The 18,104-nt window shown below is 43.6% G+C and overlaps 1 protein-coding gene across 3 annotated transcripts in view; it reads left to right on the forward strand.

Annotated features, from left to right (window-relative positions):
• Positions 1-18,104, forward strand: part of LOC105920304 (retinal-specific phospholipid-transporting ATPase ABCA4) — a 52,526-nt gene that overhangs the window by 16,759 nt on the left and 17,663 nt on the right. For all 3 annotated transcript variants that reach the window (XM_036125048.1, XM_036125049.1, XM_036125050.1), the window contains exons 9-22: positions 1,473-1,707; positions 2,414-2,553; positions 5,169-5,285; positions 7,586-7,783; positions 11,865-12,070; positions 12,142-12,318; positions 12,437-12,659; positions 13,145-13,366; positions 15,370-15,574; positions 15,655-15,732; positions 15,846-16,046; positions 16,360-16,537; positions 16,617-16,748; positions 17,919-18,058. In XM_036125048.1, coding sequence (XP_035980941.1) covers positions 1,473-1,707; positions 2,414-2,553; positions 5,169-5,285; positions 7,586-7,783; positions 11,865-12,070; positions 12,142-12,318; positions 12,437-12,659; positions 13,145-13,366; positions 15,370-15,574; positions 15,655-15,732; positions 15,846-16,046; positions 16,360-16,537; positions 16,617-16,748; positions 17,919-18,058 — 2,452 coding nt within the window. The remainder of the gene's footprint in view (positions 1-1,472; positions 1,708-2,413; positions 2,554-5,168; positions 5,286-7,585; positions 7,784-11,864; positions 12,071-12,141; positions 12,319-12,436; positions 12,660-13,144; positions 13,367-15,369; positions 15,575-15,654; positions 15,733-15,845; positions 16,047-16,359; positions 16,538-16,616; positions 16,749-17,918; positions 18,059-18,104) is intronic.

The following is an 18,104-nucleotide window of genomic DNA, read 5'->3' on the forward strand; positions in this document are numbered from 1 at the left end:
AAGAGATAAAAGGAAGAGAATGATAAAACGTCCTCTGTCTGCTCCATCACCTGGAAAGAGACGCAAAAAGAACAGCACAACCAATAGACATAAAGCAACAGATACAATCGAATAAAACCTTGATACCATTGCTAAATCATATGTACTATTATTTATTTTCAAAATGCGGTTTCTAAATGCTGATATCTCTTATTAAAGGCACAAAAGCTATCAAATCCGTCCAATTTGAAAATATGTATAGCCTCACCTTAGTTAAATTATGAATTAACTGTTGCCAAGCAAGTTTTTTTCTATTTCAATTCCACAAGCCACACCTAGCCTTGATTACAGCTTTAACTCTACAATTAAGAGTTCCCTTAAGCAAAACCTGTGTGACAACATGAGCACGTCAAGGAGTGATCCAAGAGATCACAAAACAACCCAGAACAACATTTAAAGCACCGTTGGCCTCACCTGTCTGAGGTAAGGTCAGTAATTAAGGTCAATACTATAACAGTGGGGGACAAAACAGCATTCAGGGGAGATGTCCAGGTGAGAACCATCCCGGGGGTCTTGATGATCCCCAAGACCTTGGAGAAAATAATCTGGGAAGTGACGAGACAAAAGGTGGACTGGACTGGGAAAAAGGCAGGAGGTAGTATTATGGTCTGGGCTTGCTTTGCTTCTTCAGGACCTGGAAGATTTCCTATGATGGATGAAACCAGGAGGTTTCCAGGTTTCATGATGAAGAATGTCCGACCATCTGTTTGTGACCTTAAGCCCAAAAACACTTGTTTGTGCAACAGGACAATGATTCAAAGCGTAGCTTAAAATCCACCCCTGAATGGCTCTGATGACAAAAACAAAAGTGAAGATTTTTTAAATGGCCTAGTCAAAGTCAGGACTTAAAACAAGCTGCTCATGCTTGAAAAACCTCCAGTGTGGCTTAATTAAAATAACCCTGCAAGGAAGAGAGCCCAAAATTCCTCCACAGCTTTGTTTAAAGGCTGTCATGTTGTTGTGGACTGGTACCTAACTGCAGACAGGAGAAAGGCAGTCTCATGTTGGAGGTTAATATAGAAGTAATAGTAACAGTATGAGGGTACGGATAACGTAATGAATTATCGAGGGTGGGAGAAAACTGACCGGCTTTTAATTGCTGCAGAGGTGATGAATGACATGAGAAGCAGGTGAGACCAATCTGCAGAGGGCTGAGTGGGAAGTTGTAAAGAGGAGCTGATGGAGAATGATTATTAAACAGAACTAAATGGCCACAAAAGCTACACACAAAAGTAAAAACCTGAACCGATACACTAAAACCAGAAAGTAGAACAAAGAACAAATAATCCCAACACAATACAGTGAACCAGATACGAAATACAGGAAACGACAGAACCTCAACCGTTTCCTTCCAACCACAAACCCGTCATTTATAACCAACATCGTGTCTGAAGGGTTGCCGATTTCTCTCTTCTTCTCCGGTGTCTTCCCAGCTGTTCCACAGGAGCAGCTCCAGGGAGCTCATCCAGGTCGTAGCTCCTCTGTTCCAGAGCAAGCCGTCCTTCAGGGAGGTGATGGCGGCTGCCTCCAGCCTGGTATGCGGCTACACAGAGGGGGCTTTCTCCAGGGTCGCCTCCTTTAACTGGTACGAGGACAATAACTACAAAGCCTTCCTGGGTATCAGCAGCGGCTGGGCCAAGGGGGACTACGCTTACGACAACAGCACCAGTGAGTTCCTCGCCTGTTCTGAGAACACGGTGGATCAGACCACAGGTGGCGCTCCTGAGGCCCAGATTCATCAAGCCGTTTACTTTTGCAAATTAGGGTTTGTGCATTTGGTAATTTCTCAAACTCTATGCAAAGGAAGCTCTGGAGCTGAAACAGCACCATCCACTAAACAGCGGCTATCAGCAAAGCAAAAGTTTGTTGAAGTTTAGACGAGTTATTATTCACTAATGTTTAAATCCGCTGATTTCCAAGTCTGTTTTTGCAGCTAGATTCTTAAAGACCAGCGCTGATTGCATCATGCAGATAAAAACTGTAAGATTAAAGCTGGTTGTACACAGATGCAGGAAAGAAACAGGAAAAGAAAATTGAACTATGGACTCCTGGCTTTCCAAAAGATACGAAAAAAACAAAACAAAAAAAACAAGGCAAGGCAGGGACGCCTACTTCCAGTGTGTCTCACATTTTTACAGCTGGTCTCTTGTGTCAATTAAACAGTATAAACTCTTCCTAAAATCCAGCTGTAGCCCTTTAAAAGTCTCAAAACTTAAGCCTGATGATAGCAAAAGACTCCAGTGATTTCATTTGTGGTTGTAGAGGTCTTGTATCGTCTCGGTTCCCTTGTTAATTGTCGCCTGGATCTCTAAGAGTTTTTTAACGCATTCCCACTGCACCGGTGGTCCCACTGACTGCCAACCTTTTGCCCCAGCCCCTTTCTGCAACGATCTGATGAAGGAACTGGAGTCCAATCCAGCCACGAGGATCGTGTGGAAGTCGGTGAAGCCAATGCTGATGGGACGAGTCGTCTACGCTCCAGACTCGCCGGCGGTCAGGCAGATCATAAGAAATGTGAGCACCCGGCTAATATGAGGCTTTTTTAGAACATTGTTGTTGGTATTTTTCTTCACACATTAAAAATGATTTTGGTGTTAATTATCCTCATTCTTTTAACCTTTGACAAGCAGTAAGCGAGCTGAAATAGTGTCTGGCAAGAGTATTTTTCCCAAAGTTATAGCCACAAACCTCAGTTTATGTTATTAGACCTTTATGTGAAAGAGACACAAAGAAGCCCTGACTGTGTAATTGAATAGAAAGTATATATTGTTAATTTTTTTTTTCTTCAATTAACAATCTAAAAGGGAGATTACCTTTGTAGTTCGCAGCCAAACATCGCGTGAAGGGAGGTCATCTGGTCAAATGAGACATGACCAAACCCCTAACAGTGCACATGGCCAAGACCATGCCAGCCACACGGTGACACGTGATGGTGGCAGAATCATGCTGTGGTTTTTTTTTTTCCACAGCAGAACCGGACAAACTGATCAGAGTAGCTGAATTCTGGGTAATCCTAGAAGAAACCCCGTTCAGAGGCTGCAAAGGTCTGAAGACTGGAGCAGAGGTTCACCTTTCAGTAAAACTAAACCCCGAGGCCGTATGTGTTAGCTTAGTCAAAGTCCAGACTCAAATCCAGCTGAGAATCTGTGGCAACACTGGGAAAGTGATGTTCACAGACCCGGTCCATCCAACTGGACCAAGCTTGAGCTTTGTTGCAAAGAGCAATGTAAAAAAAATAAATACATACATGTCTGGATGTGCAAAGCTGCTTGAGTGTGTGTGGTGGAGGGAGGGAGGGGGGGGGGGGGGGGGGTGAATACAAAAGCCACAGTTTCAGTTTAAAGATTTTTCTGTGCAGTATTTTGCCTCGGTCTATCACACAGTCCCAGTAAAGTCTGTTCAAGGTTGTGGCTGTAGTGTAACAAACGGGAAAAACTTCCAAGCCTTTGAACAACTTTGCAGAACACAGTAGATACATGGTAGAATATTTGGGGGGAAACTGCAACATCTGATAGAGCAGCTACGATGCTATTTTAAGTGAAAAGTGGTTTAAAACGGAGCAACGCTGGAGAGGCATAAGGAACCCCCCCAAGCATCGAAGATACTTAAACTGAAGGCCTAGGGAGAAACCTAAATGAATATGGTATCACAGAAGGCCACCCAGACATCCTTTCAGTCTGTCACTGACATCCATATCTTTGTTTTTCTTTGGAGCTGGCTACTCTGATGCAGCGAACAATGCATTTCCCCCCCAAAAAGGGGATCGGTTTTCTCCACGTTGTGTCCAGGCCTTTGTATCTAGATGTAGATAAGTGTTTGTCAAAGCCTTTAAGCTGGACGGGGGTGGGTGGGGGTGGGGGGGGGCAGCAGTCATGGATGGCTCGGTCGCAATGGAACAACACAAGCCGATCGGCTGTGATGGCTGCTGCTGCACGGGCCGTCGGCGCTGCGGCTTCTCCAGAGTCACGCCATGGCTTTCCCTTAAAGGCGTGCGGGAGCCCTAAGAGAGGGACACACACACACACACACACACACACCCGCATGTTTGTTCCTACCCGGCCTTTGTAAACCTCTTTGTTTTCCTCTCGCGTCAGCTGGAATCTTAATTGCACTAAGAATGGTGACAACCGCTGGGTTAATCCGTTACTTTACAGAAGGGGGAGAACAAAGACCCCGGCGGCTCTTTGTTCGCATGCATCAGAGTGTTCCAGAGGAAGCGCTCTTCAAGAACCGCGTGTTTGACGAGCACGTTGCCGTCAGACGTGATTGCTCTCGTGGAATACGGAGCAGCGCTGCTCTTATCTGCATCCCGTCGCACTCACCGTCACCAAGCCATGTTTACCAGATTTTTAAGATGGGTTTTTTTTTTTTGTCTTTTGCACAAACTCTCTGTGATTTGAAGGCCAATGCAATTCCAAAACATCAACTATTTCGCTAGAACACTCCATGTCTTAGCTCCTACTCCCTTTTACAAAATCAGCCTTGAGGAATCTCCCAGTGCCCCCCCCCCCCCCCCCTCCTCTTGTGTCGCCTGCTGTTTCCAACTGTCCCGTGGAATGAGGAAGCTCCCCGGTTTGTGGGAACCTTACTGGGATTCACTGGGCCGGCTGAATGCATTCAGCCGGTTGTCACCAACGGCCTCCATTGTCATCCCGGCTCCATTGTCCCCTTTGTCACCCGGAATCAGACACACACAAGAGGAAGGCGTTTAATTGGGTGTACTCTTGAGTGCTTTTACCCCCCCACACACTACTGCACATGGCTGAATGCTGAAGTAGCCAACCTTGGGTGCGCGCCACACAAAGCACAGTTACACGTCCAGGGTTTTGAACGATAAGCGTGCAGTAAATATTTGACGATCTGGCACCGAGCAGCGCCCGTCGCAGGTTATCTGCAAAGGCCGGCGGGAATTCTTCGTGGGAGAATGTGCGTGTTGTCTTTGCAAAGCCTGTTTTCGCAGAGTTTGATGTGGGAATGGTATGTAGCGGGAGATTAGGGGGTGTGTGTTTTGCGCACAAGTTTGGATTAGGGTTAGGTGGTGTGGTGCCCCCCCCCCCACCCCCCCACCCCCATGCAACCTGCATGTGTTTCTGTATTTTTGGATGTTCACACGTTCTCCTCTGCTGCAGGCTAACACCACGTTTGAGGAGCTGGAGAGGCTGAGGATTATGGGAAAGGCCTGGGAGGAAGTGGCTCCTCAGATCTGGGCTTTCTTCCAAGATGGAGTCCAAGTCAAGATGATCCGGGTGGGACAAACGTCACAGTCTGGCTATATAAATAACTTGCTAGGTTATCTCGTACCAGATCCACTGTTTGAGACAAACGAGATGATGATGATCTTTATCGCTGTTGCCATCCAGCTGAAATTCAATGCCGCCAATTGTCCCATTTGAATGAGAGTTTAAATGATGTTATTTTATCCCGAGCTTCTTCCTGACCATTTAGTTGGAATTTCCTGCTCGAACATGGAAAGCTATGCTACTGTAATAACGCATCTCTTTTGCTTCGCGGTTCATTTCTTAAACCGTGAATCTAGGCCAACGCTCAGGTTCTGAGCAACATGCTCTATCTGCAGTTGAAACCAGATATTTTTATACCCTGTATAAAAAGTAGCAACCTTTTCTTCTCACGGTCTGATAGAACCAGACAGAAATGTTTCCTGTTTCAGGTCACTTAGGATCGACAAAGTCATTTTGATATTCTACATGCCAGAATAACAAGTGACAGGTAAAAAAACAAACACCCTTAGCCTTTTAAACTGCAGGACTTGAGTCAAATGTATGCTCTTCCTCAAGCTTCTCACATTGACCCCTTCCTCCTGAGAAAGCCGGTCCAACTGAGTCAGGTTTGTAGGTCCGCCTCGCGCGCCCACATCTTTTCAGCTTTGCCCACAAATTTTCTACGAGACGGCGAGATCTTTGTGGCGACCACTCCTAAACACTGACTCTGTTGACCTTAAGCCACTTTGTCACTAATCTGGCTCTATGTTCAGGGTCATTGCCCACTTGGGAGACTCATTTGTGTCCAAGCTCTTCAGTCACTGGTTGACGTCGTGAGTCGTTTCTTTAATATTTCCACATCATGGTCTTTCCTCGTGGTTTCCTCCATTTTCCTCCTGCAGCAAAATAGTAGCCCTCTAAATCAGGGCTGTCCAAACTTTTCGCCACTTGGGTCAAAGTCAAAAGTACCCAAGGGCCAAAATATATAATTAAAAATGTATATTACCAAAAAATTATATATGTATAGATACATTTGTTTCTTTTTACCCGTTCCACAAAATACGAGCATAAAATATTCTAATTATCCAAAGTAGCCAGATTTTCTATGAGAAAGGGACATGTAAATAATTTTAGATCTAACACTTAAAAACGGCATGAACATTTTTTTGGAGCTCGATAGAAGATAAATGTGTCTCTTCAGGATTAGGGTCAGTGTTTCTGTCAAAAGGCTTGCTGTATTTAGACAATTTTAAGAAATGACTTAAAAGCAGATTTTGGTGCACAAGGGCTGCATTTGATTTAAAGTCAGTGGATAGATGTGGGCCTGTTTACTATGAAATCAAAGAGAATGCAAAAAAATGTGGTTATTGAAAGAACAATACTTTTTGTTGAACATAAGATTTTAAGTTGACAGAACATATGAACTAATAATTTTGCCCTAATTAAAAATAAAAAGTTCATGTGCATCAACCACCAGTGCTGGTGGGCCAAATCACTCGCTACCTTTGAGTTAACTGGAGGCACACTGGTGGATGCATTTAAAGGTGTTGCCCTAAATTCATCCACCTTGTGGAACATCACATCCAGGTGCTACAAATGGCCCCCGGGCTACACTTTGGGCATGCCTGCTCTAAATGGAACAGTTGTCACTGCTACCAAACCTCTTCCTTTGATCACACCTGAGGACATGTCTTCCGAATTTGAAGTTTTTGGCCCTGAGTGTATTCGCAAACTGCACCGACTAATGACTTCTTCCTCGCTGACTGGCCTTTCAGCCTATGTCAATAAAAAAAATAGTTTCACCCATTCTGGAACACAGAACCTTTCTGCTTCCTGAAAAGTGCGATGGCTGAACATTTCAATGGTGCGTACACTTCCATAATACTGATATTATATGAGCCGATGAAAATGGGACTTGTAGACCCTGGACATCCTTCCCTAGGGTGAACCAGACTTGTGGCTGGCCATAATTTTATTAATGATATTTTCTTTTAACCTTTCCATGATGTCGTGTGAGGTGGATGCATTTTAAGGCAACATCTTTGAATGCATCCACCAGTGTGCCTCCAGTTAACTCTAGGGTAGTAAATTAACCTGAGAAATGTTTACAAAGGAAATGACATTTATATCTGGGCTTTCCCTCCATGTTTAAAGGGATTGTAATCTTTATGGATTTGAATATAAAAAATGTGATAAATTACCTCCTTTTTCATTACTGTGGCATTATGTGAATAGAAGTACCCACAGGTGTCTTTTTGTACAGCGAACGTAAATAGATGGTTTCCACTGTTCTTGTGCAAATCAATGACAGGTTCATTTTGTTTCAGGACACTATCCGCAATCCCTCTGTGATGGATTTTATTGACAGGAACCTGGAAGAGGCCCCGTTCTCCTCCGAACACATCCTTAACTTCCTGCACAACGGTCCACGGGAGGAGCGCCGTTACGACATGCCCAACTTTGACTGGAGGGACATCTTCAACCTCACCGACCGCGTCATCCGGATGCTTAATCAGTATGGGGATGTGAGTAGGTTTTTGGGAAAAGACATCAGCCCATTTCGTGTTTTTTTTTCCTCTTGCAGAGAGCGGTCACGTATGCCTCAGAGGGTTGATTGTCTTTATGAGTTACAGTTGAGGTATTAGAAACAAAAGTCTTTCCTCTGCTACTTTCCAACTGCTGGAGCGGTAAAAAAGAAACAACATATAATTTTAAGTGTTCACTTTTGTGGGCAGCTAATATTTTGCTTTCATAATTTGTTGAGCCCAACAGATAAAGAACAGATCATTTGCGTTTATTGTGTGAAAAAGCCTTAAAAGCAAGTAATCATTTAGTGCAGTATCATTGATTTCACATCCTCTAATTTGAGCACATTTATGCAGTTAAGAAGGGATTTTCACAATCTTTTGCACCCCTTACATCTCCTAAAAATACTTCTGAGGTTTTCATAATGTCTATAAAGTTCCATGTAATGAAAATGGGGGACATTAAAGTCCACTTCTACAAGCCTCTCTTCAAAATGGGAAAGGCAAGAGAACATGCCATTCACATTTTCAGGCAGATGTGTGTGTTTTTGTAAAGTTAGGTTAACTTGCCCTCAGTGTCAGAGTAGCTTTTCAATGAAGACTTTAATCATTCTTCTGACCGCTGCCTAGTTTATCTGTGATGCCTTCATCTTTCTCTGGGCGAACACTGCTCCTACTCAGAGGTGACCTGGAAGTTGTAGCCCAGGATCTCTAGCAGGACCTAGCGGGTATAATACACAGTGCTGCCATAAGGTCTCCTACAGCGGAGTAGACACGGAGTGCCTGCAGCTTAGTCATGGTCTTATTTCTCAGGTGAGTTGCTCGTCTAGGCTTCATGATGAGGCTCGATACCCATTCTTGAATGGCAAGGATCAGTATATACGTCTTCCCCTAACTTGTTTTGCTATAGTATCTGTGTTGTACCTCGTCTGCCTCTATTTATAAAAGCAAAATTCTGTTGCAGGCATTGAAACACAGTGCCAGTAGTTTCTTGGAAGTGGGGGTTTTTGCAGCTTTTATAAGTACCATGTCCTCTGCATACAGGGCTCTTTTAGTGGACTTACTGGTATAGCAGCTTCTCAGTAGTTTTCTTTTTGGTCTTCCCTAATCTCAGATTTCAGTTCCTTTAAATCCATGGCGGTTGGAGCAAGGTTCATCAAAATTGAAGTTATTGTTGCCCTAATGAGCCAATTGCATTTAGCAGTAAATTTCACTTCTTTGCGGTACCCAATTGCTCTCTTTTTCCCCCTCTAAGCTACACTGGCATGTACTAAAAGACTCGTCTCTGACATGTTTTCATCAGCCTTTCGCAATCCAAACGTTTGACTAAATCCGACATTTTGGCCCGGTGGCGACACAAATACATTCCAACAGCTAGTCACCAGTTTCCCCAGATAAATCTATAGTTTCAGGATAATCATTCAGCTTCTTACCTATTCTCTCTTATGGGTTTGATGGTAAGGATTGGGACTGTATTTCTATTGTGCTTCTTCTTGAAATGTCAGGCTCTGGTACAGGCCTTTTCATGGAATAATCCAATCAAGCGCTGCATTTGTTGAGCTTAATGCCCTGGAAGCAAAGCACTGTGCACTAAGCACCACTCTTGACATTTTTAGGAGATTCTTGGCTCTGCAATTTGTTCCCTTTGTCCGGAAAAGTGGTAGTCCACCCAGGTGGGCATGAGCCAAAGCTACGAAGCAGCTTGGCCGCTCTTTTTGTTTAATGGTGATTGAGTAGAAGTTAAAGAACAAAAAGAAAACCTTCTGTACCGCTTCTCATAAGGGCCATCCACATTTGTTGGGGAGGGGGGAGTATTTAAGACAAAAAGGGCTAAACTGCCCCTTTTACTGCAGAGGCTCATCGGAATGAGAAGTATATTGCGCTGAAGGGGTTGAGGACAGGGGGTGTACCTGGGTACAAGGCTGGGTAGGTGGTGGGTGCACTTTGTTTTTGTCCAAGTTGAAGCATGCAGCACTTGAGTTTGACAGGAAGAGTGGGAGCGACTGAGGCCGATTCGACACAGCTGTCACTCCGTCTACTATCCTTTATAAAGCTGCAACAATAACGGTGAGCTTAATGGTTGGCTGGCTCACGTTGGTGGCATGTATGCATATCACACCACCCAGTGGGGCTCCACTGCTCACGCTGGGTGAAGAATTCCCTAAACAGAGATTCTCTTCTACATGTGAATTATATATCGAGCATTTTAAGTGTGAAGCTATCCCAGGTCTTTTATTTTTGGAGCATAAATTGGTCTCCATAGAAAAAAGGGTGTTTGTATGTGTTTTGGGTTTAGGGGGCTGTCGGTAGCCTTGGTGGTAAATGGCTGTTTTGGATGGATTCCTTTTGGACCGCAGCCTGTCCTTATTTGCATGAGCTTTCGCTGAATGGGTTTATCAGACACGCTTTTCAGGAAAGAGACAAACACTTCTTCAAATGTGTGAGGGGGTCTTTGGAGTCTTGGGACCAGCGCCGGTATTTGTAGGATTTTTTTCGTCTTTTGAGCTGCGCTGAAGGCATTGCTGAAGCAGTGGCAGCCCCAATGCTGGCAGGCAGTTCACAACTTCTTTTCAGGCAGAAGAATCTTTAGACCCACACAACCCTTTAGTCTGAAATAATTATATTGTTAGCCTCCAAATGAATTATTCATGGTTATGGATGTGCAACCAGCAAAAAACACACCTTAAAGAAGAGGTTATTAATTTTTTTTTTAACAACACCTCAGGAGAATGTTTCAAGTACATTTCAGTCTTGAAGTTCTGGAAAAGTATAGAATACTCCTGTCCTTATTTGGCAAATACAAGAACTACATATTTTTTGTAATAATAATAATATTAATCATCATCTTTATTGTCATTGTAATATACATTCCAATGAAATTTGGCCTCTGAATTTAACCCATCCATCGGGGAGCAGTGGGCTACCACTGTGAGGTACCTCGGGGAAATAGAGCTGGTTTAATTTAGTCCATCTGTCCGAAAAAACTCAACTACACTTTGAAAAGCCTAATCCTGCAATGTTGTTTAGTGATTTATGGAACCTATTGATAAGAGCAATATTTAAGCAGTTCATGGGGAATATTTTAAAATCAAATTCATTAAAATTGCAAAAATAAAAATAGAAAATCCTTCCTCTTGTTTTTCATCATTACAGACAAGACCATTGTTGATTTAATTTTTAGATTGATGTTTCCAATGCCAAAATTTAACACAAAGGTCCCTAAGGATGTGAATACAAAGGGAGAACGGTGGAAGTTTCTCACAACTCCCAATATCAAAATTTAAAAAAATGACAAAACAATAGTCAGCAACAGTTTAGACAACATGTGTACGTCAGACAACACTATCTCATTAACTCTTTTCATCACAAAGTACTCTACAATCTAGACAACACGTTGGTACAGAGAAAATCCAACTTGCTGTTAGCTTGTGTTGCTAATGGTAGCTTGAACACATCAAGGTGACTCCCACTGTTTTTTCATCTAGCAACTAGAACGTGGATAAGCTGGGCGAGAAATTATTCCCAGGCCCAAGTTCAGAGGGAAATGAAGTTAAGCCTAAAGAGCCACCGTCCTCTGGTCGAGTTCACAGCTGTGGTTCTCCAAGTGTTTTCTGGTTTACTTATAGCAGTTTTTGTCTGAAGCAGAATGCTTTGTGGGTAAACACCTCATCAAAGTTAAGTTATTGGAAATACTTCACAGCAACATTTCTTATGAGTGCTCTTAATGGCAGCCCATGTACTGTCAGTAGTCCTGCAGTTGGAGAACCCTGGTTTCAATGGTTTTGGCAAGTGGCCTTGCAGTCAATCGCTAAAAAAATTACTCATTTTTTAACTTTTTGATTGTAAATAAAATGCTGTTTTATGCTAAACTACAGTATTAATTTTAGTCATTCCCATTAAAACTGCAAATGAACATTTAATCTTTAATTAAAGGCAAATGTTTGCATGCTAACATGCTAAACTGAGTCTCACCATTGTTACTGAAAGATGGCGCCATCTTGTTCCACTCTACTCATGCTCATAGCTTACTCTGGTCCATAACCTGACGCTGTTTGTCTTTTATTCATTCCCTCTATGCCAGTGCTTGATTCTGGATAAATTCATACCTCTCCCTGACGAAGATACTGTGACTCATCGTGCCTTGGACCTGCTGGAGGGAGGCAAGTTCTGGGCCGGTCTCATCTTTATGAACATGTTCCCTTGGAGCACCAGCGTTCCACCTCACGTCAAGTTCAAGATCCGTATGGATATCGATATGGTGGAGCGCACAAACAAAGTCAAAGACAGGTTAGATTCGACTTCCAGCAGAATGTAGCAATGAAAGACACAGGAGCCAAATGTGTGTGTGTTGTACTCAGGTACTGGGACCCGGGCCCCAGGGCTGATCCGATGGACGACCTCCGCTACGTCTGGGGTGGCTTTGCCTACCTTCAGGACATAATAGAGCATGGGATCATCCAGACTCACACAGGGAAAGAGTGGCCTCTGGGTGTCTACCTGCAGCAGTTCCCCTACCCCTGCTATGTGGATGACCTGTAAGTGGAAACGTATCGGTTGACACAGCCCTGGTTTCGTCTGTCAGTAAGAATGTTCTCATTACTGTTCTTTTCTCTCTCTCTCCATCCCCCCACACACACACACACCTTCCTCCAGTTTCATGCTGACACTGAACCGCTGTTTCCCCATCTTTATGGTTCTGGCCTGGGTCTACTCTGTGTCTATGATAGTTAAGAGCATAGTTCTGGAGAAGGAACTCCGCTTAAAGGAGACCCTGAAGACCATTGGGGTCACCAATGGTGTCATTTGGTCCACCTGGTTTATTGACAGCTTTTTCATGATGGGTACGAGCACAGCTCTTTTGACCGCCATCATCATGGTAAGAGCGCCGTGACATTTGTACCTTCATACCGGCGTGTCTTTCACCTGAAACAGCTAATCCGTCTCTCTAAATGCCAAGCAGTAAACCGATCTGCTGTCACTTATCACTCCTTTTGCCTTGGACCAAATTGATAATTGAACTGAATTGATAAAAATAGCTCACTGAATGGATACTTTCTCAGTGAATCATTAGTCAATGAACAACAGCTACCATGACATCATGCGTGTTATGTAAGAGTTCTGCAAGATTTGCAGTAAATGACTTGTAAATGATTAAAAGAGCTGTTACAGTCAGCGCCCTCTGCATTGCAGTACGGTGGTCTTATGTGACCCCTTGTGGACGCTTTCGTAGAGCATTTCACCAAAATGTAAACATTTGTGAAGACACGCCATGCTTTGTTTTTATTTTTGACTGGCTAACGTAAAGATAATAGATGTTATTAAATAGTATCTGAAACCCGTGTGTTTCTTTCCTGTCTTCAGGGAGGGAGGGTTCTGAACTACAGCAACCCTGTCATCCTTTTCCTCTTTCTGCTCTCCTTCACCACTGCCACCATCATGCAGTGCTTCCTCCTGAGCGTCTTTTTCAACCAGGCCAACCTGGCAGCGGCCTGCTGTGGCATCATCTACTTCACCCTTTACTTGCCGCACATCTTCTGCTTCGCCTGGCAGGACCGCATCACCAAAGATATGAAGATCATGGCGGTGGGCGCCTCCTACTCAAAGCACGCCTATACGTCTCTTTATATACACGAATGGATGCCTTGAGAGAGAATTCACACCTCTCAAACCTTTCCCTGTTTGGTCATGTGACAACCACCAACTTCCATGGATTTTTATTGGAATTTTATGGTATAGACCAGGGGTCTGCAACCTGTGGCTCTGGAGCCGCAAGTGGCTCTTTCTACCTTCCACACTGACTCTTAATAACTTTCGCTACAAATTATATTTTTATTATGTAATGTTAATGCGGGTTTTAGCAGTTTTTTATTGGAATAATTGCTTTTAATTTTCACAACAGAATGATGCTAAAAGTGCCCGTAATATTTAATTTTAAATCAATATTCTTTCATTATGTTGGAAAATGGAAACTAAGATTTTTTTTACATCATTATCCACACATATCAACATTCCGTCTATCCTCTTTTTTTAAACCTCAAATTAGACATAAAAAGGCGTTTCTTTAACGACGACAACATATTTCCTACAGTAGATCTTTATCAAAAATTATAATTTGTCTTTTTTCAAAAGGCCAGGCAACATTTGTGGCTCTAAACGAGTTTAATTCAAGGGGACTGTAGGCAAAATGGCTTAATAGACTGTAAAGGTTGCAGGCCCCTGGTATAGACCAACACAAAGTCTGAAAGGTGTGACTTTGCGTTTGTATTCAGCCCCCTTTACTCCGATACCTATAAAAAAATCCAGTTGCCTTCAGAATGCACCAATTTAGTAAAACAGAGTCCACCTGCACTTTGCAGCACTTTGAATATCTTGTTACTGAAAAGTGCAAAATAAATAAACTTACCTTACATTACCATACTTTACCCTGTGGGACATTTAATCTCATTATAAAAACATCTGTTCTGTGAGGGCATCGGAGGTTGGTTAAAGAGAACAAACAGCATTATAAAGACTAAGGAAAACTGCAGGCATGTCAACGAAAAATTCTGGAAAGGTTTAAAGCAGCGTTTGGTTCTTAAAGATATCTTCAGCTTCGAACATTTCACAGAGGGATATCACCAAGAATCAAAAGACTGCGGCTCAACTGCAGACCCACCCAGACATGGCTGTGCACCTAAACTGACAGGCCAGGCAAAGGGAGCGTTAATACGAGAATCAGCCAAAAAGACCCGCAGTAACTCTGGAGGAGCTGCAGAGATCCTTGGCTCAGGAGGGCCAATCTATTGGCAGGACAATTATTCTATGTAAACGCCATGAATCTGGCTTTAATGGAAGAGTGGGGCCATAAGTAAAGGCATTGTGATGTTAGTTTTCCACAAGCTTTAACAGCAAGCAAAGCAGAAGAAGTGGCTCCGATCACACGAGGCCAAACTTAAGCTTTCTGAAGCACAACATGTTTTCTGTGGCAGAAGATCAACACTGCAGGTTGCCAGATCACCTTCTCAAAATTCAAGACAATCGTACTCATAGTTTTTGGGAAGATGGATGGAATCAGATTTAGCGATATGTTGATAGAAAGCCTGTTCTGGGCAACTTGTTTTGAGACGGGGGCAGATGGTCGCCTTCCCGTGGGACAATGACCCTAAACCCGCTGCCCTCCACTGTAGCCAGACATAGCAAATGCTGATTCTACAAAAAGGTGGCTGACTAGAAATGGGTGCTGGTGGGCATTTCAGATTTTTACTTTAGAAAATATTAAGTAAACCATGTATCTTTTTCCTTCCGCTTTAAAACCATGTCCTAATTTGTGCTTTTCCATCATATAAACACAAGTAGAATACATTTAAGTTTGTGGTTGTGATTTGACACACGGAAAGGTTTAAAGGGGAATGAATACTTGGGCAAGGCCCTGCACTGTATGCTCTTATGCACTATAGTACTTATGTCTTGAGCTGCTCCCAAACATCAGAACCCATTACCCGATTAAAAGTAAACGTGTGGTGTGCAAACTCAGTGATACTGTCAAACACTATAGCAATGTCAGAAAGACTTTAACTAATATGAACAAATATTGCCTCCTCACTCAGAGTCTACTGTCCCAAGTGGCATTTGGCTTTGGTACTGAGTACCTATCCCGATATGAGGAGCAAGGCATGGGCCTGCAGTGGGACAACATCCAGACCAGTCCTTTGGAGGGAGACGAGTTCTCCTTCCTCACGTCCATCAGCATGATGGGCCTGGACACGGTCCTCTATGCTGCTGTAGCCTGGTACCTGGACAACGTCTTCCCTGGTCAGTGTGCTGAAAAGAATCACAAGGTGTGTTAACCCCGCAAAAATGTGCTAAGGCTTTTCTCTCTCTTGTCGCCACAGGACAGTATGGCATCGGTCGGCCCTTTTACTTCCCCTTGCTGCCCTGTTATTGGCTCAACAGTGTTGCTCCAGCCTCTGGTACTTCATTCCTAGCCTACAGTTATGGTTTTAAGGATTCAATACCTATAAAATAGGTGATCACGCTAAACAGGACTTTTGTGATATGCTGTGATTTGCTCCATTCTCTGAAGGGAATTACAAAATGGAGCAGGACAATAAGGGCTTTGATAATCTGACAAACAAGGAGCAAGGAGATAAAAAGGCTGGTGAGGAAATGGCTGATGGGGTGCAACCCCAGACCCAGGAGGAGCAGGAGATACCCTCATGTGAGCACCACGATCTGCGGGAGACGTCTGGCCAGACGGCGCCTGAGAAGAACCAGCAGAAGGATGGTAAACCAGCAGATGACTGTAACTGTGACTGGGATCATTGTGCAGAAACGTGATGACCTTGTGTGTATTTGTACTTGCTGGCGTTTGTAAACCAGCTCTTCCCCACCAGTTTCATGCTGAGTTAATCAGTAAACATTTATTTTTTTAAACTCCACATTGCATTCCAGAGACATGATTTAATCAATGTGTCGGGAACAAAAACCCAGTTGTTTTACTCCCTCGTGTCTGAATATATTCAAACTCAGATACATTACAATTCTTGCCTCAGAAGGCAGAAAAACAAACTGTTTTTTTTTTTTTTTGGTGTTCACAGAGGAGCTATTCTTTGAGACAGAGCCAGCAGATCTGGTGAGGGGAGTCTGCGTCCAAAACCTGGTCAAAGTCTTCAGCAGCTGCTCCTCACCAGCTGTCGATGGACTCAGCATCAACTTCTACGAGAGCCAGATTACGGCATTTCTCGGCCACAACGGAGCCGGGAAGACCACCACCATGTACGTCGCACGGACTCCGCGCTTAAATGTAAACTGAATGCGGAACGGGAGAAAAATCTTCACGTTGTGTTTCTGCCAGGTCAATCTTGACAGGAATGTTCCCGCCCACCTCGGGGACCGCCACCATCTACGGCAAGGACATCCGCACGGACATGGACAGCATTCGCACGTCTCTGGGAATGTGTCCGCAACACAACATCCTTTTCCGGCAGTGCGTAACTTTTTAACTTTATGCTGGCCTACGAAAAAAAGTATCGTTGCCCCTTATTGACCAATTCAGATTGTTTTCTTGCCACAACGACAAACTTGCACCTGTTTTTATCACGCTTTGTGCCATAGACCGACACTGCGGCAAGAAAAGAAAAGAACATGTTGTGGCTTTTACACATAAAAAACGTTTGAAAACGTGTTGTGCATTTGTACCCAGCTCTTCTCAGTCCGGACCTCGGCAGGTCCATGCTAACACAAAGGAGCCATTCTTTTGTAGGTCTGTCGGCATGTTTTGGGTTGTTATCTTGCGGGAAGGTGGACTCCTGCCCCAGTCTCAAATCTTTCGGAGCCTCTAACGTTAGCGCTTTCCACTAACATATTCCTTTGTCTGCATCCTCATTTAGGCCAAAGGGTTCAGAGATGGTCTTATCTGACCAGAACACTTTTCTTCTGCATGTGGACTCTGTCCCCTACGTAACTTGTGGCAAACGGAAAACAGGACCTCTATGTATGTCTGTCTTTTAACAATTAGTTTCTTTGGGGAAAGAGTTGTGGCGTGTAAAACTAATAGTTTTGTCCTGTAGTCAAATTCTCCCACCTGAACTGTGGTTCTCTGTAGCTTCGCCAGAGTTACCGTATACTCTTTCCTTTTTTTTCGGATAATGGATTGAACAGTGCTTCATGAAAGCCTCAAAAATTGTTTTATAATCTAATGCAGTTTTCGGCTTTCCCGCAGATTTATCACTGATCGGTTAGAGGTGTTCTGTGACCAACCTTCGAGGCCAGAAACAGAACAGGACGTTAAACTACACCCCGCTGGACTTTGCAACCCCTTTACTAATTGGGTGATTTGCCAAGGCAATTGTTTTCCCTGTATTTTGTTTAGGAGCGTCTGATCAGAAGGGGCTGTATAGAAATGCACACCACGCTTTCTCAATGGAAGCAGTTTCTTGAAGCCACGGTCCATCTATGGTCCTTCCACTTCACAATTGGGCATTGATTTTCGGTCCATCAAACAAAATCCAAATAAAAGACCTCCAAGTTTTTGGTTTCAACTTGATAAACTGGAGATTTCTCGGGGTATACAAACTTTTGCAACACAATCTTCTTTTTTTTTTTTTTTTTTTAATCACAACAGTGTACTCATTTGTGACTGCTTGTTCCTTCTCAGCATGACCGTGGCGGAGCACATCCTCTTTTACGCGTTGCTCAAAGGCCGCCCAATAGCCGAGGCTGAGGAAGAGGTGGAGAACATGCTGCAGGATCTGGGCCTTCCCCACAAGAGAGATGAACTGACCCAGAATCTCTCAGGTCCTTTTAGAAACACACGCGTTCATGATTGCTGGTACGCACGTAG

The sequence above is a fragment of the Fundulus heteroclitus genome, chromosome 21 (genome assembly GCF_011125445.2).
Source record: "Fundulus heteroclitus isolate FHET01 chromosome 21, MU-UCD_Fhet_4.1, whole genome shotgun sequence".
Lineage (NCBI taxonomy): Eukaryota > Metazoa > Chordata > Actinopteri > Cyprinodontiformes > Fundulidae > Fundulus > Fundulus heteroclitus.